Raw genomic sequence first — 27,837 nt, 5'->3', positions numbered from 1 at the left:
CAGATTGAAAGGGAAGAGTATTTTATATTTTTGTATGGCATGAAGGGATGCTGATGTTTTTTTGCACACTGCAGTTACGTGCTATGTCCAATTTAGATTTTCATCCATTATTACTCCCGAACTCTTTGCTGAGGGAGAGAACTTGATATTTGCTTCTTTTTGAATTAGACATGGTACGGATTCCCGATGTTTTTGGCTAATGAGCTTGGAACAGAGAATGAAGAGTGCGAAAATAAGAACCGTTAATGATCAATGGCATGTATCAACGTGTGTGCACAATCTCTATAATTTTTAGAGGAACTTTATGTTGTCACTAGAAACATGGAATAGTTGTATTCCGTATTATTGTAATATATTTCGTCTACCAAAATCAAAGCTGCAACGCCAAGTGTAAATAAAGAAATTATAAATTACAGACAACACTAGGATTGATTCATTGATGAATGATGTAGAACTAACTTTTGGTTTGAACGCGACCTACTTTCTCTTGCACATTGGTACTGATGTTAATAAACAGCGAATTGTGTTACTAACAAGTCTGTGAACAGTGGACGATAAAATCAAGTTACACACAATCACTGATGAGAGTGAATGCAGTACAAGAAGACAGCAAAGATTCATGAATGGGATAGGTTCTTAACTAAGATTGTTGAGTTCGCAACAGACAAGTAGATGATGGAAATGCTCCTTCAATATGAGATGTAATTGTTTTTTCCGCAGGAAAACCACAACACATTCCATGACAGAATAAAATTTTTATAAGATCCACATTTGTATATTTGTGTTAAATTCTTTTTGTGTTTCCATATTTGCCTAATGATAGGCTATTCTTCCAAATATGTTTCAGTGTTAAACATTTAAGTAAGTTTTCAAGTAAGTTGACAAAAAATTATGACTTTTACGGTCTGTGTATTCATAAATTACTATCTCAATTTTCCTTTATTTGAACTGAACGTGAAGTGAAAAAGTATCCAAAGACCTTACGTAAATTCTTATATGATTTATCTCGTCACGTGCTCTTGTCATTATTTCACATTAGACTAAAACTTACGATCTGTAATTTTTAATCAGAGACTCAAATATGCCTTGTCTGTACGCAGGTGATGCCATCAGATTAACATGGAAACAGTAAAAGATACACGAGCTCACCACACAGCCACATTACAAGAACACTTTCTATAACAATATGTTTACCAATCGAACCGCCCAGAAGCATTTCAGATCGTTGGCTTCTAACGTAATGTGCGCCCTAGCGAATGAGTTGGAAAAGTGCCCTGGCTACGAGGAATACTCCCAGAAGTATAGGGAGTTTATTGAACGACGTCTCGATACAGCATACAGAATGTTAGAGGAGAACAAAAACCAAACAAAGTTACCTGTATTGACGCACGGCGACTGCTGGAAGAACAAATTCATAGAATTTGCCGTCAATAATAAAGAAAAGGTGAAAGTTACTGTAGAAAACATGAACATTCAACACGCAAATGCAGAAGGAATTGGCTATGGAAGCTTGATGTACAGAATTACCGCATTCGCAAAGTATGGAAATAGTGAGAAAGCAAGGAAAATATCCATAATCGGGGAAAACAGCCCTTGAAACTGGAGCAATGAAGGAGGTGTTCGAAAGTTGTCAGGCATTCAGGATTAAGTCCCAGGCGCTGCACGAGGTGATGCTGCAGATCCACGACAAGCTGGCAGAACTGGAAGGCGACGAGTTCCAGCCGCTGGCAGCGCACTGCTACCACTGTGGCCAGAAGCCCTCGGATTTCCTGGTGCTGGAGGACCTGGCAGCAGCTGGGTTCAGGATGGCCAAGGCAGGCCGTCCGCTGGACTATGAGCACTGTGCGGCTGTGCTGAGGGCATACGCCAGGCTGCACGCCGCTTCAGCGTTTCTGCTCACCACACAGCCACATTACAAGAACACTTTCTATAACAATATGTTTACCAATCGAACCGCCCAGAAGCATTTCAGATCGTTGGCTTCTAACGTAATGTGCGCCCTAGCGAATGAGTTGGAAAAGTGCCCTGGCTACGAGGAATACTCCCAGAAGTATAGGGAGTTTATTGAACGACGTCTCGATACAGCATACAGAATGTTAGAGGAGAACAAAAACCAAACAAAGTTACCTGTATTGACGCACGGCGACTGCTGGAAGAACAATATGATGTTTAAGTATCTGGACGGAGAAGTAACAGAGGTCCGACTTCTCGATTTTCAGGTAATGACAGTTTCGGTAACTTGCTTAAACAGTATTCTTATATCAAGTAGTTTGTAAATTTATTATGCATTTTCGAGATGCGCAGCGGTATTTTACAGTAGATACTTTCTGAAAACACTACCAGGTGGATCATTGTTCCTCTTAATGCCACTAAAATGTAAAATAATGTCACTAAAATGTAAAGTTGCGAATTACTATTCCTAGCAATATGGAGCAAACTATCAGTTATTGTCCGAAGTTTAGCCAGTCTACCAAGAACACAACTGATTGTATCAGGTCACTTCAGACGAGAAGACGACTGAAGTGCATTTTCATCGACATCCCGCTTCTGCGATGTGCTTAACACCCACTGCAACTGTCAACACGGTTCGTTTGGAACGCATGTGATGTGGATTTCAACGTAAATGCATCACGATAGGAAAACTATTTTACTGGAAAGTCTGGATCTATCTCTGGCACTGTGATCTTGCGAAATTATTTAACAAGTGTCTGGTATTACTCTGAATGGGAACGCAATGACAGTCACAATTCCTACACCATAGATCGGAGTCCTGATTCCATCTGATTGCTCTCAGTATAACTGGAAAACCTGTTCATTGAACCGCATTGTATAAAAGACTAAGTCTCCTGGTAATATTTAGAAACAACCGAAAGTCACATATATCCAGCGAACATTTTCGTTTTCGTTGAAAGAATACTGCTTCTTTCCACCTTAACAACTGAGTTACTTCGTGATAAATCAGTGTTGCTACCGAAGTGCTTAGCAAACTGAAGGTATGAAAGACAATCAGGTGTGTTAAAGACCCCTTCAAAAATAAACGTCTGCGAGAGGAAATGTTGTGAAGCGTAGACCTCTAGAACCCTATTGGCGATATTTCTCATTTTTAGAAAATCACAGAAGTGAAACGGCTATTAGGAAAAAAATGCCATTTGTTACATAGATGTGAAGTGACTGACAACTTTCTCTTTACTTTTCATGTTTAGTACGACAAAGAAACATGAACACTTCACAATACCATAACAGTTTCGACCAACTGTAGTCGTCCTCAGACTGTCAATAGATAAAAACAGGAGACACAAAATATTAATATAATCCGTAAAATCTTCCAAGTAACTAACTACAAACCACTAATGACAAATACCAAACATATACCTAACGCACATCCTGGTTGTCGTGAGGGAACGTCTCCATTATGTTGTCAACCACACTGAAGACAATAGTGAGTCCATTCACACAAGGAGAGGATAAACCACAAACAAACCGTTCTGTGTACACATCTTGCAAAGACGGAACTACAAGTTTAAGGACCACCACATATTGTATTGCCTCTTCTGTTATTTAAGGTTTAGACCACAACTTGAATATTACACTACTGGTCATTAAAATTGCTACACCACGAAGATGACGTGCTACATACGCGAAATTTAACCGACAGGAAGAGGATGCTGTGACATGCAAATGACTAGCTTTTCAGAGCATTAACACAAGGTTGGCGCCGGTGGCGACACCTACAACGTGCTGACATGAGGAACGTTTCCAACCGATTTCTCATACACAAACAGCGTTGCCTGGTGAAACGTTGTTGTGATGCCTCGTCTAAGGAGGAGAAATGCGTACCATCACGTTTCCGGCTTTGATAAAGGTCGGATTGTAGCCTATCGCGATTGCGGTTTATCGTATCGCGACATTGCTGCTCGCGTTGGTCTAGATGCAATGACTTTTAGCAGAATATGGAACCGGTGGTTTCAGGAGGGTAATACGGAACGCCGTGCTGGATCCCAACGGCCTCGTATCTGACAGGCATCTTATCCGCATGGCTGTAACGGATCGTGCAGCCACGTCTCGATCCCTGAGTCAACAGATGGGGACATTTGCAGGACAACAACCATCTGCACGAACAGTTCGACGACGTTTGCAGCAGCATGGACTATCAGCTCGGAGACCATGGTTGCGGTTACCCTTGACCCTGCATCACAGACAGGAGCGCCTGTGATGGTGTACTCAACGACGAACCTGGGTGCACGAATGGCAAAACGTCATTTTTTCGGATGAATCCAGGTCCTGTTTACAGCATCATGATGGTCGCATTTGTGTTTGGTGATATCGAGGTGAACGCACATTGGAAGCGTGTATTCGTCATCGCCATACTGGCGTACCGCCCGGCGTGATGGTATGGGGTGCCACTGGTTACACGTCTCGGTCACCTCTTGTTCGCATTGACGGCACTTTGAACAGTGGACGTTACATTTCAGATTTGTTACGACCCGTGGCTCTACCCTTCATTCGATCCTTGCGAAACCCCATTTCAGCAGGATAAAGCACGACCGCATGTTGCAGGTCCAGTACGGGCCTTTCTGGATACAGAAAATGTTCGACTGCTGCCCTGGCCAGCACATTCTTCAGATCTCTCACCAACTGAAAACGTCTGGTCAATGGTGGCCGAGCAACTGGCTCGTCACAATACGCCAGTCACTAGTGTTAATGAACTGTGGTATCGTGTTGAAGCTGCATGTGCAGCTGTACCTGTACACGCCGTCCAAACTCTGTTTGACTCAATGCCCAGGCGTATCGAGGCCGTTATTACTTCCAGAGGTTGTTTTGGGTACTGATTTCTCAGGATCTATGCACCCAAATTGCGTGAAAATGTAATCACATGTCAGTTCTAGTATAATATATTTGTCCAATGAATACCCGTTTATCATCTGCATTTCTTCTTGGTGTAGCAATTTTAATGGCCAGTAGAGTAGATATAGAGGTATTAAAAATAAATTTAATACGATTCTTCAAGAAGATCCATTGTTACTTCCATTTGCTTGCTATAGTAAGATGAATGTAAAAAAAAGTGGAATGTTACTCTCGGTAAGTAGGAAGGCAACTTAGGTTCTGGATGTCCAATGCACGTATAGTGAGGGCATTGCTGCTAACACCCCAAGAAAAGCCACCGCCCCCAGCCACACCCTCAGCCACACCTACACCCATGCTGAGAGCAATGCTTATCAGCAACATTTCTGCCCCCTAGCAATCATTCTGCCACACCAGTGAAAAAACACACAAACACACACACTTAGAGCTGCAAGTCATAGCCCAGCACTATATTGGGCCCATCACTTCTCCTTGTTAAGTCACCCTTTCTCTACACTTTTGTATTTTATTTCTTGGAAGTACACTAACTAGAGAGTTTCCTGTTTCAAGGATGGGCAAGGAGGCATGATATCCCTGTCAGGTGGAGATCGTAATTGCAAAATGCAGTGCATATTCTTTGCTTGTCAGAATACGGCCAAGTCCTAACTCTGAAAGCTAGTACGTGATGTAACCTAAAAAAATGCATAAAAGAGAAGGTGTATTATGTTACAGAAGTTCAAACTGGCATGATAGGTACCCACCACAAGAAAAATACTGAGTCATGTAGTTCAACATATTGTGAAACATCATGCTGATAGTAATACATCTCCAAGCAAGTTGACATACATAAACATTCAAATCAATTGCTAATTTGACACCGAACAGGAAAATGTTGGAAACTAAACAGCACTGACGAGGTAATATGAGAATGAGTATGAAACATATTCGCCATAAATAGTTAACAACCAATGTTCACTTACTTAATGTTACTAACAAATTATAAACACATTCGAAATAAAATCAACTGTCAGTTTGTAATGATTTTGAGCAGTAGGCCACAAAGCTATGACCCTGCTGCTGTCATCATCAATATATGGTAATATGGTAATACATGTTAATGAGCATAGTTTAATCCCTGCATCAAACCTGGTGTAAGAAACAATGGAACCCCAAATTAAATACTCTGACATCACATCTGTTGTATTTTTTATCAAGTATACACAAGCATATGCATGCAAACACACACACACACACACACACACACACACACACACACACACACACACACACATGTACACAAACACAGGTACACACAACTCTCAGCTACCAAAAAATTGCATCCCTATCAAGACAATGTTAAATTTAATGACTTGACTTCCCTGTACTTCAGGAACCACTGTACCCATTGACATGAAACTTCTACAGGCCATTAAACTGTATGTTATGAGTCTACTAAACTACAATAATTCCATTTCAGCCACTGATTTAGGAAATACAATCTTTTTAATTACATGGTTAAAATTTTGTGTACATTTCTTGTACATTATCCAAAATATTTTAATTATATATAACATTATGTTCTTCTTTTAGTTCAATAGACTCAGGATATGTATGTTATTACTCCCTGAAAATTTCAATACTCTACTTGAAGTGGTTTCTGAGATTTAGTGAAAATGCAACAGAAAATGTAAATTTTCAGAGATGGTTTCTAAAGTTTCAAAAGACTGTATCTCACTTAATATATGCTTAATTTTTCATTTTTAGGCACTCAGAAGCATTCTGCAGCATACTGTATATCATACTCTTGATCTTTTCCAAAGTGTTTTCTTCTTTTCTTCTTTCTGGACTCCTTAGTGGCCAACTGTGCTGCATACTCTGCTTGATCAATGCGAACCTTGTCCATCCATTCAAGTTCTATGGCACAGTTTGCTCCAGGATTAATTCCTATATGCTATAGCATTTTCACCCTACCAATTTTCCCATCATTAAAAGCAATAACAGCATCACTGCCGCCCCCCCCCCCCAACTTTAGTGTCTTCATTAAAAAAAAAAAGTTTATTGTGAGCGGGTCCATATAAGATTATTGAACAACTCATTGGGATTTTGAATCTGGCCATGGAGACACATCTTAAGTAATTCAGGATTTTCCATGTCTCTGTAAACAGATTTTATGATATCCATGACTGCTGCTTGGAGGGGATATTTATGGGTGTATGAACTGTTTGAGTACTGGGCATTGCAGTGATTCCACCATTAATCAGGTCCAGGAGGACAAAGGTGGTGTACTGGTTTTTCATCAGCTGTCAGTCTGTGGAAGAAGATAGCCCACACTGCCTGCTTCATTTTCAACAAATTCTCAGTATTATTTCTAATGGCCATCCCATAATACTGCTGTAGTTCATCAATCATTTTGACTGTCAGCCTGCCTCTTATAGTTTTACCACAGAAAGTTTCTTGCTCTCAAACTTCATTTCAACTTCCTCTACCTGGTACCCATCCTCTTCCGGTCATGACCTTTATAACACAGCAATCCACAGCCTTCTATATAAAAAATTACCGATTTTATTAGATCTTGAAGTACTATATGTAAAAATTTTAACATTTTGAACCTGTGTAGGTTAAATTTAAAAAATTAAGTAAAGTACTTCCCATATGAGTTTATAAATGATAGCTATATAAAATTTTATTCGGAAAATTGCAAATTTTATAGTGAGATAAACCCCAGAAAATGCGAAAAAAATTTCTGTTCTAACTCCCCCTAATGCATAATTTACACATGATGTTCAAAACATGATCCTGAACTTTCAAATTAAGTGCCACAGTCCATATCTTAATTGTCTGTATCATTTGTCAGTGTATGTAAAGATACTGGCATTTTAATCTTATTCATAGTTGAGGCTATGTTACTGATCGTTCAGAGAGGAAATTTTCGTTGCATGACATTTTATAAGTTTTCCAGTTATGTTTCAGTTAATCAACCACCACTTCAGTGGGGAAGAAAACGTTAAATAATACAATTGAATTATTACTGGCTGATATAGATCTTTTTAACTATATTTTAATAAGGAATGTACAAGCTATTATGTTCCACTGCTTTACTATACAGCAGACTGACATTTTCTGACACTTTAGCACAATAAACCATTCTAAAAATCATGTGATTTGAAAAGAATATCTTCATAATGCAGGAAATACGAAATGTAAACAAAACATAACACAGTCAGATACAACGATGGACAAGTCTCCACAAGTATAATTGCAGAGAGCTGCTAATGAAGAAAAATTTGATCTCTGTAGCAAAATGAAATTGTCTTTATTACTACTTATCAAAGTTCATAAATGTTTTGAGTGCAAAATATACATATCGTTACTGTCATGTATTAGTAGTTGTGCAGCATTTTAAAACAATACATACAGCTCACATAATAACACAACATATCTAACCACATGTAAAGCTGCATTTGTCAGCGAACTTACTTCAAACTTTGTATCACACTTTAAAGAAACCTGCATTATTTCTATGATTTTTCAACGCACATAACAATATGTTCTATAATGTTACAATACACACATGGTTTCTACTGGTTACCTAATTTACTAGCTGAATGCTCATATTGACGATCTTGTGAATGTTGCAGTTCTTCTTATTTCCGTACCTGCTAAGAAAATTGGAAACGAATTCCACCTCACGCAAAAAAATTTTTAGTTTTTTTTTCACTGTACTTGGCAAGAAACCGTACAAAATAAATGTGTAACGAAAAAAACAAAAGGAATAAACGTTATCTCGACATAAAAGAGTAAAAACACAACACAGCATAAAAAAGGCCTCTGATAACCTGTATATTGTGTAGTAGACCTGACAATGAAAATAAACAAATGCAATGAAGACAGCTTAAAAAGTGCTGAAACAAACAAAACCACAAAGTTGTGTAGCATAAGGCAGAACTCCTCTACGAGTTTGGTTTCATCCTTGTAGCAAAGTGCCAACATTATTCCTGCTCCTAAATGATCTGTGTTATTTGTCGAAAATTTGTCTTTGTTTGGTTAAAAACAATACCGAAATCAACCACACACTACATGATCCCCATTTCATGGTATTAACTTCACCTTGCAGTACAAAACATTTTTCATCTTGTGCTGCTAATGCTAACTTAAAGTGTCACACGCTGCAGACTATGCAATAGTTCAATGAAATAGCAAATGAACAGTTGTATAGCACATCAACTAAAGTTTCTATGCTTTCAGCTATCCACTTATACACTACATATGTGTTGAATCCATCGTTTTGGTACAGAGGCTTTGAATATCAATATTTTGATGAAGGTACTGACATCAGCTGCAATTAGGCACTGAAATTCCTCAATGGCGAAAGTTAAATTTTGACCTAGACTGAAACTTGCCACTTTACACGAATATCTGTGAACTTGATTACTATGATATCTTCAGTGAGGATGGGCAATAGTGTCTGAAAGTCTAACAGGAATTCAGGAAATGCTGTAAGCAAATAAGGTAAATGGACAGGGATGCTACTGAGTAGTGTGCAGTAATTTGAGAATTTCATAGAAAGCATGTCCAGGTAGTTGAAATGGATAGAGGACTGCTTAGAGAAAGTGGGAAATCCAATGTCGAGTCTGGGTCTGAAGCAAATTTTCATCTTTTGCCTTTGAACTATTTCAGTGTCCAAATGCAGCTGATGTCGGTAGTAGTACAATAAAGCTCGTTCTGGCACACTTTTGGTATGAAATTGGTATCAAATTTATTATGAAAAATTATTAATTGATCAGTTAATTCCACCTACCTCCTGATGATGCAATAGTTTTTCCCCAGCTGGCACATGGATCCCTCAGTGCAATCCCAACCCCTCCAAACCATGTGCCAATAAAAAATAGTGGAAAACCCAAATTTTTACGAAAATTCAAATTTTGGCCATAAATTCAATTGATAATCGCATTGTATTGCAGATGACATAATAATAGTGTAGTCTTTATTTATATAATTTCAGTTTATATTTCACTGGTGTTCAATGTAGGCGACTGTCTTTTATCAATGGTGAAATACTGACACAGTGTTTGACATCTAAACGAGGTTGGTCGCGTCCCAGAGCGGCTATTTCTTTTCCTTTATTGTGATTTCATTTCCCTGTCCCATATGGGCAGTGCAGGGCTGGCAGCGGCACAATCCGCCACTCTTTAGCTAAGTGATACATTGAATAAAAAGATGAAAACGATACTTATAAAAGGCGATAAAAAGGAGGTCATAAGAACATTATAAGGGGAGACATTGGGGGTTAAAATATACACTTATAAGGAAACGCCCATTTGCCACAGTAAAAAAAAGTCCAGATAAAGATGAAAATCCCAGTTAGCGATGGGAATAGCTTGTAAAATTTACTGAAATCACATGCACAAGTTAATAGTCGGCCACAATATTAAAACACACCACAACAACTGCACAAGATGGAGCACACGCAATAAAGAGGAAAAACTGCTGAGAGGGATATGCCAAGGTAGGGGAGGCCTCAGAGGAGGGAAAAGAGGGGAGAGGAGGTGGCAACAGGGGAGGCTCAGCTGGAGAGTGTGTGATGAAAAACCGGGTGTTAGGGGGCCCACCAAGGGGCAGGAGATGGTGGGCTGGGACAGGAAGAGGGAGAGGGAAGGCAAGTCAGGAGGGAGTGTAGAGACATGGAAGGGGTGCACTGGGAAAGGAGGGGGCATAGGAGAGAGGAGAAAACCACTCAGAGGACGGGAGAGGAGGGGTGAGGGAGCCCTTTAGGAGGGGGAGGGGGAAGGTGGGGTTACAGTCGGTAGGAGGGGTAGATATCAGGGTGAAACTCAGCAACCAGGAGGTGTAGGCAGTGGAAGCTGCATTGGTAAAGGAGGTGGAGAGTGTGGAGATAAAGAGAGGGGAGGGCACAATGGTAAACGCGAGCCAATGGGCTGGGGGTAGAGAGGACAGGACACAACAGGGGGGGGGGGGATCGAGTTTGTGGATGATGTACATGTTGTGAATGTGTTTGAGGAAAAAGGGAAGATGTGGGAAGGAGATGAGGTCATAGAGGACTCATGCGTGTGGGACAGGAGGTGGTTACGGAAGGCAAAGTGAAGTGCATTGCGTTCAAGGATTTGGAGGGCTTTATAGAATCTGGGTGGGGTATAAATCCAGGGAATGCTGTCATAACAGATCATGGGATGGATTAAGGATTTTTAGGGGTTAAGGACGGTGGAAGGATGCATTCCCCATGTCCATCTTAACAAGAGTTTCAGGAGACAGAGTCCATTGTGGGGTTTGTATTGGATCATAAGGAGATGGAGAGTCCTGTTGAGGTGACGGTCGAGGGTGAGGCCAAGGAATTTCAGGGTGAGAGTGAGGCAGATAGGACGAACATAAATGGTAAGGTAAAGTTTGTGGAGCTGGAAGGAGCAGGTGACTGTCTGGATCTTGGAAGGGTTGACGCAAAGGAGCCACTGGTTGCACAAGGAGGTGAACTGGTCAAGGTGTGTTTGAAGGGTACATTGGGACCATTGACGGGTAGGACAGAGGGCCAGTAAGACGGTGCCATCAGTAAACAGGAGGAGGTGAACAGATGGGGGAGGTTTGGGCATATCTGCAGTGATAAAGGAAAAGGGAAAGGAATGGAGCCTTGGGGCACACTGGTCGTGGGATAGAAAGTTTGGTAGTTGGTATTGTCGATAGTGACATTGGAGGGATGACAAGAGAGGAAAGAAGCAACTAGGTGGACGAAATTGATGGGAAGTTCATAGGTCTGGAGTTTAAAGAGGAGCCAGGGGTGCCAGACTTGGTCATAGGCGTTCTGGAGGTTAAGAGAAATAAAGATAGTAGAGTGATGGGAGTTAAGTTCGAGGGAAAGGAGAGTGGTGAGGTTAAACAGCTGGTTGTTGGCTGAGAAGCAGGACCGGAAGCCATGCAGCATAAGGGGAAGGAGGTGGCACTGGTTAAGGTGGTGACGAATACTGTGGGAGAGGATGGACTTGGAGACCTTACTGAACAATGAGGTGAGGCAGATGGGACAATAGGTGTCAGGGAGGGGGCTGGTTTGTGGGATTTAGGGAACAGCAGAATGTGGCAAGTCTTCCACAGTTCAGGGTAAAAGCTGATGGAGAGGATGATGTGATACAGGGTAGCAAGGACATCTGGGAATGAGGGAGGGATTCCTTGAAGGGGCGGTAGGTGACACCATCATGAAAAAGGGTGGTGTTGCATTTGGGGCAGAGTATGAGTTTGACATTGTGTGAAGCAATGGGAGTGTTTATGTCTGAGGGAGGTAACTGATCCAAATACTGAAAAACGGGGGCGAGTGGTAGGATGGATATATTGGAGCATTCAAGGAGTGTGGGGAGGAGGGCATAATAAAAGTAAGGATCATTGGGTATGGAGAAGATCTCAGAGAAGTGGGAAGCTAAATGGTTTGTCTTACTGAAGTTGTCAGAGAAGGGGGAAGTTGTCATTGAGAAGAGGATAATAGGGGGAGGGATGGCTGCCAGTAAGGCAGTGGAAGGCTGAGCAATACTTGTATGAATTGAGATAGAGGGTGGAGTTGAGCCGTGAACAAGTCTGGCGCCAGTCTGGCATTTCTTTGCTGTTAACAGGTTTCAGATGTGGTGTTGTAATTGCCGGTGGCAGAGGAGTGAACCTTGGTCACAGGTGCGAATGAAGATCCACTGGGATTCATGGAGAAGGACAGCATATGGAGAAAGAATACAGCTGTGAGGGTGGATAAGTTTGGTAGGAACATGGGCCACCATGGAATCAGTAATGGTCTTCTGGAGTAAGGAGGAAGCATGGGTGATATCAGTGGGTTGGTGAAAGGTAATTGGGTGGCTTTTGACCTGTGGGTAATATATTCCCAGTAGGCATCCCAGTCGGTGTGTTGGTAATCATGGACAGACTTTGGGGGACAGCAGGGAGGGGGCAGGAGGGGGTAAGGGGTGGAGGTGATGCTGAGAAAGCCTGGAAAGTGGTCACTACCAACAGGGTCAAGGACATCTGTGGCAATACAATCAAGGAGGTTGGGGGAACTGAGGATAGTATCTGGGTTGAAGTTACTTTTGGGGAGAGTGTGCTGTGGGAGGGGAACAAGGTCACCAAGGAAAGTAGCAAGGAACTGATGCCACTGCTGAAGGGTGGCAGGGTCACAGTTGTGGATGCTGTGGTCTGCAGCAATCACATAGGAAGAGAAGGTGTGGTCAACATGAGAGATGAATTCATAGGGGAGAGGAGCTGCAGTATGGACATAGATAGTGGTGCAGGTGACAGTGGGGGAGGGAAAAATTGACACTGAGGATGAGATGTTTAGTTAGGTCAGTGAGCAGCAATTGTGGGCAGATGGGGATATGCTTGAGATGCCAATAGAGACCCCACTTCATGCAAGAAGAAGGGGATTGTCAGTCCGTGAAGGAGGTAGTGAGTGGTGCAGACTACATGGTGAGTTTGGAGGAAGGTTTCGTTAAGGGTGATGAAGTCGACCTGTAGCTGGGACAGGGTATACATGAAGAGGTATTTGTTGGCACAAGCAAGCAAATGTTTAGCTGCAGGAGATGGTACTGTTGGAACACCAGGGGGAATGGTGGAAGGGAATGGAGGAGGGAAGAGAGAGGCTTAAACAAAAGCATCTAGGTGGATGAAGGTGAAGTGAGCCTGGTTATGAGAGTATGTGGTGTCGATACTCAAATGGGAGTTGGGGTGGACTGCAAGGGAGTGCTGGTGGAGAGTGTGGGGATGTTGGAAGGGTGGATATTCTAGAGGATGATGGTCAGGAACCAGATGATGTCTGTAGCCATAGGGGGAGGGTGGGGGGAAATGTTGGGGTGGTTGGGTTGGTCGATGGGGCAAATGGGAACAGGTAGCTTGGGGTTGGTGGGAGGTGGTTTGGCCTTGCATTTGGAGGAGTAGATGGGGTCAGGTTTGTGGCAGGTGTTGCAGGAAGGGGAGAGGCGCGTTCAGGACACTGTTTGAGGAAGTTGGACACTTTACACTGGGGGCAAGGCGGGCGGTTCTTTGCAGTTTTGGGTGAGGTGGTCATTGTAGAGGAGACAGCATTGGTAGTGGTAGGATTGAGAAGGGTAATGGGAGGAGTCAACAGGTTGGCGACAGATGAAAATCAAGGCTGTCTGAGTGAGGAGGTGATCTATGGAGGAGGCGGACTCTGCAAACACACATACCTGGAAGGTAGGACAGGAGATGTTATAGATACACCAGGCTAAGTGGATTTCCAGGGCAGGGTGGGCATTCAATTCTGCCAAAACCTTCACCTCCGTGACCATAGGGCTGAGTTTTCCGATCATGGCAGTGAGGGCTGGTGGATGAAGAAGGGTTTGGGGCTGACAGTAACAGAAGGAAGTAAGGAAAGAAGTGACAGAAGCATGTGGGCTAAAGGTGATGCAGGGAAGTTTCCTTAGGAGAGAGCGGTTAGATAAGGACAGAGTCTCTGCAGGGGATAAGATGAGCAAGGAGGGGGCACTGGGGATATGAATGTATGCAGAATGGAGCTGGGGATGCGGCAGGAGAGGTGGTGTACATGAAGGGATCAGAAGGAAGACAGGCAGGCGGTGGTTTCTTGGAGGAGGGGGTGGAGGCGAACTTGACACTTGGGCATTTGGGATCTTTTTGGTGTGGGTGGCCTGGGAGGAGGGGTGTGGGACTGGTTGGATTGGAAGGTGGTGGGATGCAGGCGCCTCTTGTGAGGTGGAGGCACTTTGAAGGCAGGGTGGGTGCTCCATGGTAGCAACTGTAGCGTGGCAAGTGGTGATACAGGCGGGGGAAGCAGGGGTGGTCATAGCAGGTTTAGGAGGAGTGGGCAAAGTCATCCTGACAGGTTGTAGAAGCAGGAGTGGGGGCAGTAGCATGAGTGGGAGTAGGGCCAGTATACAGATGGGGCTAGAGGAGTGGGCAGAGATGGATGGGGAGGAGACTGTGAGGAGGGGAGGTGAAGCAGACAGGGAGAAGCCCAGAGGAGGTACTCCTGGACATAATGATTGGGGCAGGGGAAGGGTAGGTGCATATGATTGTGGTGATGGAGGTGTGTATGGTCTACAGGTCTACAGGTGTCACCAAAGTAGGGAAAGAGAAAGAAGAAGGGGCAATGAGGAGATGGGGACTGAGTAGTGGCAGTAGACGGACAGTTGGACAGATGGACGGATGGATGGACGACAGTAGAATGTGACAGGGGGTTCCTTCCAAAGCTTCGATTTCACCCTTGAGGTTAGAACAGGCAGCAGAAATCTTCGATTTGGAAGTTGTGGGACTCCAACCCACACGATGCTAGAGCGCCTATTTTCTTTTTCTTTATTGTGATTTCATTCCCCTGCCCCATATGGGCAGCAAAGGGCTGGCAGCAGCACAATGTGCTGCCCTTCAGCCAAGTGATATGTTTGACAAAAAGAGGGAAATGAGACATATAAAATGTGATAAAGGGAGATAGTTCAGGGAGATAGTACAGGGAGACATGGTGGAGGGGGGGGGGGTTAACAGAGATTTTCATGTGAGACAGTTAAAAAAGTCCACATAAGTTAAAAAAAACACACTGGGCGATGTGCAGCATGTAAAAAACACTGAAGCCACATGCACAAGTTAATCGTTGGCCACAGTATTAATACACACCAACACTTAAAAACCACTGTATGAGATGGAGCATGCAAAATGAAGAGTGAAACCTGTGAGGAGGGACCTGCAGACGGAGGGGAGGTCTGAGAGGAGTGAAAAATGGGAAGAGGAAGGGGCAGCAGGGGATGGGGGCTGGAGGGGTTGGGATGAAAAGAAATGGGGTGGGGAGTGCACCAAGGGCCAGGAGATGGGCAGTGTGGGAGATGGAGAGGGAAGGCAAGTCAGGAGGGAGTGTAGACACAGAAGGGGTACACTGGAAAGGGAAGGGCACAAGAGGGAGGAGAAACCCACTCAGGGGAAGGGAAGAGTAGGAGAGAGGGGACCCTGAGGAGTGGGAGGGGAAGGTGGGGTTGGGGTTGATAGGAGGGGTAGATATCAGGGCGAAGTTCAACATCCAGAAAGGGTAGGTGCTGGAAGATGCATTGGGAAATGAGGTGGAGGGTGTGGAGATGGAGAGAGGGTGGGACACCACAGTAAAGGCGCGGCAATGGGCTGGGGATGATAGCAGACACCAGTGGGTGGGGGAAATCGAGTCTGCAGACGACATACAGGGTGTGGATATGTTGGAGGAGAAGGAGAAGATGTGGGAAGGGGATAAGATCATAGAAGGTTCATGCATGTGGGACAGGACGCAGTGACGAAAGGCAAAGTTGAGTGTATGGCGTTCAAGTATTTGGAGGGCTTTATAGAGTTTGGGTGGGGCAGAAATCGAGGCGACGCTGGCATAACAAAGGATAGGGCGGATCAAGGATTTGTAGGTGTGAAGGATGCAGTCCCCATGTCCGGCCAGACAGGAGTTTCGGAGGTAGAGTCTATTGCAGGCTCTGTGTTGGATCGTAAGGAGATGAGGAGTCCAGGTGAGATGACGGTCGAGGGTGAGGCCGAGGTGTTTCAATGTAGGAGTGAAGTGGATACGACGACGATAAACGGCGAGGTTAAAATCGTGGTGCCGGAAGGAGCGGGTGGTAGGACCTACAGTGATTGCCTGCAGAGCGGCTACAAATTCCTGCCCCTACATACAATAGTCCTGCAGCAACATCACTGGAGAATTAAACACACTTGTGACAGCAAGAGGAATACGAGAAAAAGTTGACATGAAAGCACCGGTAACCAGAGGAACAGTAATTTTCCGTGGTCAGCTATAAGACAGTTGGATTAGATTGTTTAACATGGATGACCACCAGACGTAGAGTAATAGATTTACGTATGTCGGATCACAATCCCAGACGTGGCCTAGACCTTCTAGGCAACCAAGTTATAGGTTTTTATAAAGCTTCCTTAGCTATACAGCACTGCGTTACTAGCTTGGGGACTGCAATAAACAACTACAGAATGGATTTCATACTTGACCCAGTGTAAGATTGTTTACGTTTCTTAAACTCTAATAAACTGTGGTGTCACCGCCAGACACCACACTTGCTAGGTGGTAGCCTTTAAATCGGCCGCGGTCCGTTAGTATACGTCGGACCCGCGTGTCGCCACTATCGGTGATTGCAGACCGAGCGCCGCCACACGGCAGGTCTAGAGAGACTTCCTAGCACTCGCCCCAGTTGTACAACCGACTTTGCTAGCGATGGTTCACTGACAAAATACGCTCTCATTTGCCGAGACGATAGTTAGCATAGCCTTCAGCTACGTCATTTGCTACGACCTAGCAAGGCGCCATTACAAGTTACTATTGATACTATGAAAAATGTACCGTCAAGAGCTACGTTCACCATTTATGGATTAAAATTAAGTATTCCACCAGCTACGTCCCTTTTTCTAAAGTCTAATTTCCTTGTCCTGTTCCAGACCTCACGCCAGCCTGCGTGAGCTAAAGCGCGTGCCTTTTGGCTTCCTCTAGTAACCCGGTGTTGGCTCTCTTGCCAACTCACAACATAAACACTATTTACAGTGCCTTTCTGTACTCTCTACTAATCACAACCATAGAGTGTCCGCTGACAAATACCTTACAAATCAGTTGCTGCATGGTTTCTAACATCATTCTCCAGTATGTAAAAGGAACACATGCAAGTTGACTGCTGTCTTGGATGCTTTCCTAGAAAAGAAAACCATTTGACATGGAGCTGTGTCAAAGGATGACACAAAGTAGAGGTATAGTAACAAGGTAGGATATAACGATATACTGATGATGCTTTCCCGAGAGAGAGGAGGGGAGATGTGGTAAGTCGTTTACAGCACATTAAACTATTTTTTACGTTGTTTTCTTGGGGTGTATCCGTTGTGTACTATAATCTGCCTTCGACCCATATACAGTAGCACGTTCTGTGTGAGACTCAAATACTGTCTACCTGCAATCATTAACAACAAATCTCCACGTACCACAGTCAGCAGAGGGCTTCCAATGCGTTTGTGATTAATCATGCCCACCAAAACGACGGACATAAATCGAGTCTTCAGTTGCATAACTGCAGTCATTCTAAACCAGTGACAGTGTTTATGAGGTACATCAATCCTCTTGTATACATTTGCTTGACCAATGTTCTGTGTGGAAGAGACTGTTGGAAGTTACCAGGGTCGGTGGAGCAGTTAGAGATTTATTCCACCTGACTACCATTATGACTAAACGGAATGTTGGAATGTGATATAACATGCGTTGCTTACTATTATTAATGTACCGGCGCCAGTAGTTAGTCACCTGAAGGCCTCGGTGCGACGTAGATTGTTTAAAATCGGGACACAGCGTGCCAACGTCCACCTAACGTTTGCTACGTGTCGTAAGCAACACAAACCACGACTTTTATATTTCTCGAAGATGTTTGGCTCTCAAAGACAATCGTACTCTCCCGCTGTCGATGCTGTTCACTGTAAGCAATCTTGTGAAGCAACAAATCAACCAACTAATATTGTAATGAAACAGGGTGTTGCAGCAAACAAGAACACGGACCTACGCTGATAAATGAAATGTAATTCAGAGGCGCAGTATCCTCCAATAAAGCACATTTTACAACTGCAAGCAATTTATGTTACAGTAATTTTTGGCACCTGTAGTTAATTCGAGAACTCACAAATAACAGAGTATCAGGCTAACGTCTTCCGTTACGCGCCTTTTGACGACACCTCACATTTAAAAATGGTTCAAATTGCTCTGAGCACTATGGGACTTAACATCTGTGGTCATCAGTCCCTTAGAACTTACAACTACTTAAACCTAACCAACCTAAGGACATCACACACATCCATGTCCGAGGCAGGATTCGAACCTGCGACCATAGCGGTCGCGCGGCTCCAGACTGAAGCCCCTAGAACCGCTCGGCCACACCGGCCGGCTTGCAGTAGGGTTTTGGAACATATACTGTATTCGAATATTATGTAGTACCTCGAAGAAAACGATTTATTGACACACAGTCAGCACGGTTTCAGAAAATAACGTTCTTGTGATACACAACTAGCCCTTTATACTTATGAAGTAATAAGTGCCATCGACAGAGGATGTCAAATTGGTTCTATATTTTTAGATTTCCAGAAGGCTTACGAACCGTTCCTCACAAGCGTCTTCTATCCAAACTGTGTGCCTAGGGAGTATCGCCTCAGTTGAGCCACTGGATTCGTGATTTCCTATCAGAAATAGACGGAAAGTCATCGAGTAAAACAAAAGTAATAGCCGGCGTTCCCCAAGTGTTGTAGGCGCTCTATTGTTCCTGATCCATATTAACGACATAGTAGCCTTCTTAGATTGTTTTCAGATGGTGCTGTCATTTACCGTCTCGTAAAATCATCAGATTATCAAAACGAATTGCAAAATGATTTAGATAAGATATCTGTATGGTGTGAAAAGTGGCATTTGACCCTGAATAAAGAAAAGTGTGAAGTTATTCACTTGAGTACTAAAAGAAATCAGCCTAATTTCGATTACGCGACAAGTCACACAAACCTGAAGGCTGTAAATTCAGCTAAATACTTAGGGATTACAATTACAAATAACCTAAATTGGAACGATCATATAGATAATATTGTGGGTAGAGCAAACCAAAGACTGCGATTCATTGGCAGGACACTTAGAAGGTTCAACAGGTCTACTAAAAAGACTGCTTAGACCACGCTTGTCAGCCCTATTCTGGAGTATTGCTGTGCAGTGTGGGATCCACACCAGTTGGGACTGACGGATGACATCGAGAAAGTACAAAGAAGGGCAGCTCGTTTTGTATTATCGCGAAATAGGGGAGATAGTGTCACAGACATGAAAAGTCAATTGGAGTGGCAATCATTAAAACAAAGGCGTTTTTCGTTGCGATGAGATCTTCTCATGAAATTTCAATCACAAGTTTTCTCCTCCGAATGCAAAAACGTTCTGTTGGCACCCGCCTACATAGGGAGAAATTTCACGATAAAATAAGATAAATCAGGACTTGCACAGAAAAATTTAAGTTCTCGTTTTTCCCGCGTGCCGTTCGAGAGTGGAATGGTAGAGAGACAGCTTGAAGGTGGTTCATTGAACCCTCTGCCAGGCACTTTATTGTGAATAGCAGAGTAACCACGTAGACGCAGATGTAGATATCGTAGCTGAGAAACTGTCGTAACAAATTAATTACCATCTTAGATCAGCAAATATAGAACGATAGTCAAAATACGGTTGCCAACGATGTTATATGTATGTAAGTCCATCTAGACAATGTATGCATAAGTACAGATCCGTGCTCAGTGTTCTACTATAACATAACAATATACAGTGAAAATAAAGTCATCCACATTGTACAGCAGGTCACTAGGCACTGCGAGTTTAGCTGAAACAGATTTGTAGAGAAAGGGAAAGAAAAATAAATTAATATCACACAATAGTAAGTCTGGACACTCCTTAAAAAGATATCACTTGCAGATAATAAAATAATTAATAGGACTATTTACATAGCAGTATTCTGTATACAAACCAAAATGTCATTAGAACATGCATTTACAGAAAATCGATCGTTGTGTCCCGTTCTAATTTCCCGTTCTAATTCAGTCTTACGCCGATACATCACCTCCTGATTTCAGCAAGGCGTATCGGTGCTTGCTTTCACCTTTCCACATCGTCTGACGCTTCTTTATTGAGTGGGTTTAGCATATCACGTATCTTTCTAGTCACACAAAAAGGGTTTCTGCGGAGCCTTGTGGAAGTCGTCTGTCCACAGTACCAGTCCCTTATTGACGGTGCACTCTTTCTAATTCTACAGTTGCCAGGGGTAAACGAGGGGGAGTGATAGGTTATCCTCAACCTGTACGTAAATCAATTTCTAAGAGTAAAATGCTTCAGAGGGAGACAGCAATTGAGAATGGTGTGAGATGTGCTGTAATCCTATGCTAATTGTTTAATGTAAATGTTGAGCAAGAAGTGAAGTAGTAGTCGAGCTTTTCTATTTAGGCAGCGAAACATGTGACGATGGAACAAATAAAAACAGACTGGGAATAGCAAGAAAAGTTTTCTTGTAAAATAGGAATATATTAACATCTACATCTACATCTACATCTACATGAATACTCTGCAAATCACATTCAAGTGCCTGGCAGAGGGCTCATCGAACCACCTTCACAATTCTCTATTATTCCAATTTCGTATAGTCCGCGGGAAGAATGAACACCTACGTCTTTCCGTACGAGCTCTGATTCCCCTTATTTTATCTTTGTGATCGTTCCTCCCTATGTAGGTCGGTGCCATCAAAATATTCGAAGGAAAAAGTTGGTGATTATAATTTCGTGAGAAGATTCCGTCGCAACGAAAAACGCCTTTCTTTTAATGACGTCCATCCCTAATCCTGTATCATTTCTGTGACACTCTCTCGCACATTTCGCGATAATACAAAACGTGCTGCCTTTCTTTGAACTTTTTCGATGTACTCAGTCAGTCCTATCTGGTAAGGATCCCACACCGCGCAACAGTATTCTAAGAGAGGACGGGCAAGCGTAGTGTAGGCAGTCTCCTTAGTAGGTCTGTTACGTTTTCTAAGTGTCCTGCCAATGAAACGCAGTCTTTGGTTAACCTTCCTCACATTTCCTATGTGTTCCTTCCAATTTAAATTGTTCGTAATTGTAATTCCTATGTATTTAGTTGAATTTATGGCTTTTAGATTAGACTGATTTATCGTGTAACCGAAGTTTAACGCGTTCTTTTTAACACTCATGTGGATGACCTCATACTTTTCGTTATTTAAGGTCAACTGCAACATTTCGATATTTCTTCTAAATCGTTTTGCAGTTCGTTTTGATCTTCTGATGACTTTATTAGTCGATAATCGACAGCGTCATCTGCAAGCAACCTAAGTCGGGGGCTCAGATTGTCTCCCAAATCGACTGACTAAAGAAACTAAACTATTAAAGCAGACAGATGATATAATAAAATTCTCTCCTGGTTAGGAACTCGTAAATGACAAATGCGGTTACTTATCTGTTGCCGCGTCTGTCACGGTCGGCTACTGCTGCCTGACTGACTGACTAACGCCAACAAGCGGTAACACTAGTTTTCAAAACAAGCAAACAAACGACTGTCGGCTCGCGCTACGGAAATCTACTGTAAAACCTGACGAAATCGCACGAACTGTGTCTAGTAATACGCCGACATTCAAAAATCTAACTACCGAAGCACTTAGGTGAAACTAAATAATTTGACCCTGATTTGGAAATTGTAATATGTCACAAAAATCGGTTTACTTTCTCACGCAAAGAAAAACGCGAGAACTGTGGCTATTAGACGTTAAATTTACGAGCAGAAACTCAAGAAACTAAACTATTAAACCACACAGAAGATACAATAAAATGCACTCCTGGTTATGAACTCGTAAATGACAAATACGGTTACTTATCTGTTGCTCCGTCTGTCGCTGTCGGCTACTGCTGTCTGACGTATATATATAAAATTAGAAGTTAGGGAAACATTTTAAAAAGTATTTATTTTGAGTGTGGTATTATATGGAAACGAAACGTTTGCGATATACAGTACTGGCAGAAAGAGAATGAAAACTTGTGAAACGTGTTGCTACAAAAAAATGGTGATGATTGAATGGGTAAGAAGAGTAATTAGTGAAGGGCTATTGAACGTAAATGGGGAGAAGACTTTATGGCACAACCTGACTAAAAGAAGGTCTAAGTTGTCAGGGTACATCCAGAGTAATCAAAGAATATTTAATTTTGTAATGGAAGGAAGATTGGGACACAAATTGCAGAGGCGGAACAAAGGTTGCCACAGTAAGAGGATTCAAATAATACAGTGATGAAGGGCTTACACAGAATAATCTGGCTTGTAGAGTTACATCAGACCTGCCTGCAGACTGAAAATCGTGGCCAGTACATAGTTCAACACGTCCTCTGAATTTGGATACAATGGACCTATCATTTATACGTGTGCAATTTGAACAGGAATATGTGAAAGTACACGTGGTTTGCATGTAGTAGACATTTGGCTTCAAAAATCTCCAAATTTCCGTTCCCCCTCCCCGCTACCTCTTCCACCAAGACAGAGTGAAAGATCTACACTGAAGTGACAGAAGTCACGGGATAGCGAGTTAGCCGGCCGTTGTGGCCGAGCGGTACTAGGCGCTATAGTCTTGAACCACGTGACCGCTACGGTCGCATGTTCGAATCCTGCCTCGGGCATGGATGTGTGTGATGTCCTTATGTCAGTGAGGTTTAAGCAGTTCTAAGTTCTAGGGGACTGATGACCTCAGATGTTAAGTCCTATAGTGCTCAGAGCCACTTGAACCATTTGATAGCGAGTTGCTCGTATACACATAACGGTAGGATCACGTAAAGAAGGTGCAAAAGGGTAGTGCATTGGCGGAGCTGTCATTTGTGGTCAGGTGATTCATGTACAAAAGCCTTCGGACGTGATTATGGCCGCACGACGGGAACAAACAGACTTTGAACGCGGAATGGTAGTTGGAGCTAGGAGCACGGGACAGTCTATTACTGAAATCATTAGAGAGTTCAATATTCCGCTATCCACAGTGTCAAGGTTGTGCCGAAAATACCAGATTTCAGGTATTGCCTCTTACCACGGACAATGCAGTGGCCGACGGCCTTCACTTAACGACCGAGAGAAGTGGCGTTTGCTGAGAGCTGTCAGTGCTAACAGACAAGCAACACAGCGTGAAATAACAGCAGAGATCAATGTGGTTCGTACCACGAACGTATCCGTTAGGACAGCACAGCGAAATTTGGCATTAATGGGCTGTAGCCGCAGACGACGGACACGAATGCCTTTGCTATAAGAAGCACAACTTCCCTTGCGACGACTCTACTGGGCTCGTGACCATATCAGTTCGACACTAGATGACTGCAAAACCGTGGTCTGGTGACGTGAGTCGTGATTTCAGTTGGTAAGAACCGATGGTAGAATTGGAGTGTGGAGGAGATCCTGTGAAGCCATGAACCCAAATTGTTAACGTGGCACTGTGCTGGCTGGTTGTATCTCCATAATGGCGCGGGCTGTGTTTACATGGAATAAGCTGGATCTTCTGGGTGTTGGGCTACTTGGAGACCATTTGCAGCCATTCATGGACGCCATGTTTCCAAACATCAATGGATTTTTTAAGGGATCCCATTGCGCCATGTCACCGGGTCAAAATTGTTCACGATGAAGAAGATTCTGGACAGTTCGAGCGAATGATTTGGCCACCCTGATCGTCCGACATAAATAAAATCGAACATTTACCGGAGGTAATCGAGAGGTCGGTAAGTGCACACTTTCACAGTTATGGACGGCTATACAGGGTGGTCAGAAAATGTGTGAAATGCTTGTATGGATGTTACAGGGCAGGTTGTACTGAGACATAAATGTTAAGAAAAAAATTCGATACGTTGCGCCGTTTCCGAGTTGTTTAGCATTGAAGTTAGCCAATCAGATCGTCGTGCGCGTAAATTCAAGTTTCAGCTAACCAGACAAAGCACTCGTTGGGCAACACCGCCCCTGGCAGGCCGCTTGAGTGTGAGCGTCCGACGCCCTGATTGGCTGAATTCTACGCTAAATAACTCGGAAACGGAGCAACGTATGGAATTTATTTCTTAACATTTACGTCTCAGTACAACCTGCCCTGTAACATCCCCACAAGAATTTCACACATTTTCTGACCACCCTGGAGAGGTAGCATGGCTCAATGCGTCTGACTTCCAATGACTTTTTGGGTCCACGCCACGTCAAGGTGCTGCACAACGCTAGGCAAAGGTCGTCGACACGACATTAGCAAGTTTCCCATTACTTTTTTTTACCTCATTGTACTCTCCCAACGCACATAATGCGGAGTTACTTAGCATTAGTGTATCAGGAGCGGAATGTGCAAATTCAAATGACTGCAGCCGAAAGTGAGCTCCCTCACCGCACTGTTACTCGTGAACATTCCTCCGGTACATTAGCTGCTCGAAATACGCAGTAGGAAAACTTGCTGATGAATCACCACTCCGTGATCGTTGTCTCCTCGTCATTGAAAATGTCAGCAACCACACCCCTTGCCTGTAACATTTCCTGCGCTCGCTTGTGGCTTTGTTGTAGGCAGCAAACGTGACCAGCCCGGCTACGGACCTGCAGTACTTCCTGTACTCGAACGCCAGTGAGGGGGACCACCTCCACCGTTTGGGCGACCTGTTGCGCCTCTACCACGACATGTTGGTGGGCCTGTTGCGTCGTCTGGGCATTGAGCAGGCCGCGCACGTGTACACCGTGGAGGAACTCCAGCGGGACATGGACCGCTGTTTGGCTGCAGCCGTTGTCCTCAGCGCCACGAGTGGCTTCGTTCTGACTTCGGAGAAGTACAGCGCAGAATACGCACGGGCTTTCAACGACGTAGAAAATTCAGAGCAGGCTCTTGCGAAGACCTTTGATAATCCATATTCTTTGTCGTATATGAAATACCTCTCACCTATTTTCGACAGTAAGGGAATTTTGTAACTGCCCAAATCACTTACATTTCTCTAATAAATGTACTTATTATTCTGTACTTCGTTTATTTATTCCTTCCAACCTGTGGTGATAACAGTGGACTATTAAATATGAAGTAACGTTTTTGCGAACTATTACGGTAATCCTTTTCTTTTGATTTTGAGCTAAAGATATATTGATAGAATGAAGGTTTTGAAGAGTGCATGGCATTGCTGCTGGTCGGCAAGACTTAACGGAAGACCAACACCTCTGAAGTTGTCCATCGCAGTTCTGGACGAAACATTAGGATCAGAAGAGTTTCGTGGACCACCTTAAAATTGAAAATGTGTTTATTGTATTACATTTATTAACTAAACAAATAGATATAGAACAATAAAAATACAGCTGTGATAATTATACATTGAACTAGAGCAGAAAATTCGTCGTCCTGAAAAGTTACAAAAAAGTGACTATCATCATTTTTGCCTTGTGCTCTTCAGTTGTATAGCTACAGCATGAGTGACATTTCTGAAGAAGATGCACGAAATAAGAGACAAAGATTGTTCAATAATGTCTGCCTTGTTGCAACATGGGGTGAATTACAATCACCGAAGAGAAATCTGCTGGGAAATGAGTTACGGCACAGCCAGAGTTAAAATTTCCCACTGAAAAAGTTATCGGATAATTATTCTGTATGCTGGATCTAATTTTAGTGTTGTTTGTGAGGGGAAAACTGGATTTAGATGTAATAAAGGCAGCAGATTCTGACATGAAATTACATTTAGTGTGTGGTTCACTAAAAATTTCTCACCATACCTTACACGGAATTCGGTCATTCTTACCGACAATGCTAGTTATCGTTCGGCTGGTACAGAGAAAACACCACGTAGAAACACCAGGAAAGTGGACATTGTGCTCTGGCTTAAAAATAAAAGTATTGCGCACTGTGTAAGCTAGACCCATGGCCGAACTCCTGCACCTCATTAGTTGAAACAAGTCACAGAACACATGAGGTTGATGTGGTCACACAGTGTGAAAGGTGGCTTTCATTTGTGACGTTCATTCCGCAGATTATTCTGCATGTTTGAAGTAAATAAACCCATATAATGGTTAATTAGTCTTATTAGGTGGATTAGAAAAAGAGACATGTGATGATTAAACACATGTCTGAAATAATACGGGCTTTGGAAATGATAATATTTAGTTGCATGCTGTAGGTGTAAGCAAAGTAAATTTGCCAGTGCAGGCGAGGAGTGGCAGGCACAGCCGGGGAGACGAGGGCCGGCGAGCGCCGGAAGAGCATTGTGCAGGGGCCGGGGGTCCCAGGGGATGGGGCCACTGACCGGCAAGCACCAAAAAGAACACCGCCGGGTGCCAGGTGAGAGAGAGAGGGGAAATTTCGAGCAGACAGAGAGCGTCCAATGTACGCGCTGGCGCCGTCCGGTCGCGCGCTGTTTTAGCAGCAAATGAGCTGAGCTCTGATTGGGCAGTTCATAAGAAAGTGCGGGAAACGCTGAGGGTCAGAGAAATTTTTGGATAGGTGGAGAAATTGTATCACTCCGCGAGGGAGATGTGGGACGCCTTTGCAGCGTCGGGATTGGCTGATTAGAGTTTGGCGGCAAGATTGTCGCAAGAGCATCAGGGAGAGCGAGGCAGAAAGGAGAGCAGCTTGTCCCGTGAAAGCGGACAGTCGCAAAGTTCGGTAACTCTGAGATAGGGACTTGGATTCTGAATACTGTGCTGTGTATGATGTAGAGTCTGCAGCTACAGTAGGACATCAGCATCCACGATAGGCATTGCATTGACTACTAGTGTAATTGCAGTTGATTCTGCCTTATAGACTGGCAGTCACCACTGAACGTAGTCAACCAGTGCAAAGAGCTATCATACTGGTATTGCACGTTAGTACAAGACACACTGGGCTGCACCTTAAAGGTTGTTCAACCAGTCTTGAAAGCGTCGTATACCATTTAGAGCAAATATAGGGCTTGTGGTATTAGTAGTTACTGAGCAGTTCATTCTGATCAAGATATTTGAGAGACTTATCTTAATTCAGCGACTTCGCAGCTCCAGTCTTCGCCCCAGCAGTATCGACGGAGCCAGCACGCTGGTACACGGTATTGTAAAACTTGCAGCAGTGGCAGTAAAGTTCAGAAATAGTTGTTGGATCGTGTTCTCGCCATCCACTGAGCATCAGTGCAGTTTTGCTTGTGATTCGTTCTTGGGTATTGGTCTTTTTGCATGTTGTTTGGTTTGTTTCTTGGTGATGGTGTCCGAAGTGCATATTATTTCAGACACTAAAGAGATTATAGGAATGCAGTCAGATCGCATTTACCATTTGCTTATCCAGGGACATAATTAAATTTAACTTCGCATCAACTTAACATTGGCCAACCGGAGTGGCCGTGCGGTTCTAGGCGCTACAGTCTGGAACCGAGCGACCGCTACGGTCGCTGGTTCGAATCCTGCCTCGGGCATGGATGTGTGTGATGTCCTTGGGTTAGTTAGGTTTAATTAGTTCTAAGTTCTAGGCGACTGATGACCTCACA

At 43.4% G+C, this 27,837-nt stretch overlaps 1 protein-coding gene across 1 annotated transcript; it reads left to right on the top strand.

Annotated features, from left to right (window-relative positions):
• The first annotated feature begins 1,607 nt into the window (after nucleotides 1-1,607).
• Nucleotides 1,608-26,670, top strand: LOC126456130 (uncharacterized). Its single transcript, XM_050091883.1, has 3 exons — nucleotides 1,608-2,219; nucleotides 24,923-25,269; nucleotides 26,535-26,670. Exons 1-3 carry the CDS (start codon nucleotides 1,608-1,610, stop codon nucleotides 26,668-26,670), a joined length of 1,095 nt encoding a protein of 364 aa, XP_049947840.1.
• The last annotated feature ends 1,167 nt before the right edge of the window (nucleotides 26,671-27,837 follow it).

The sequence above is a fragment of the Schistocerca serialis genome, chromosome 2 (assembly GCF_023864345.2).
Source record: "Schistocerca serialis cubense isolate TAMUIC-IGC-003099 chromosome 2, iqSchSeri2.2, whole genome shotgun sequence".
Lineage (NCBI taxonomy): Eukaryota > Metazoa > Arthropoda > Insecta > Orthoptera > Acrididae > Schistocerca > Schistocerca serialis.
This window is presented reverse-complemented; position numbering and strand designations above follow the sequence as displayed.

Bases quoted from the DNA above. Each gene is read 5' to 3' on its own strand.
- LOC126456130 (XM_050091883.1), top strand. From the start codon at position 1,608: ATGAAGGAGGTGTTCGAAAGTTGTCAGGCATTCAGGATTAAGTCCCAG. The intron at 2,220-24,922 runs GTAATGACAGTT...GCTTTGTTGTAG, and splicing joins TCCGACTTCTCGATTTTCAG to GCAGCAAACGTGACCAGCCC. The intron at 25,270-26,534 runs GTATATGAAATA...TTGCCAGTGCAG, and splicing joins GATAATCCATATTCTTTGTC to GCGAGGAGTGGCAGGCACAG.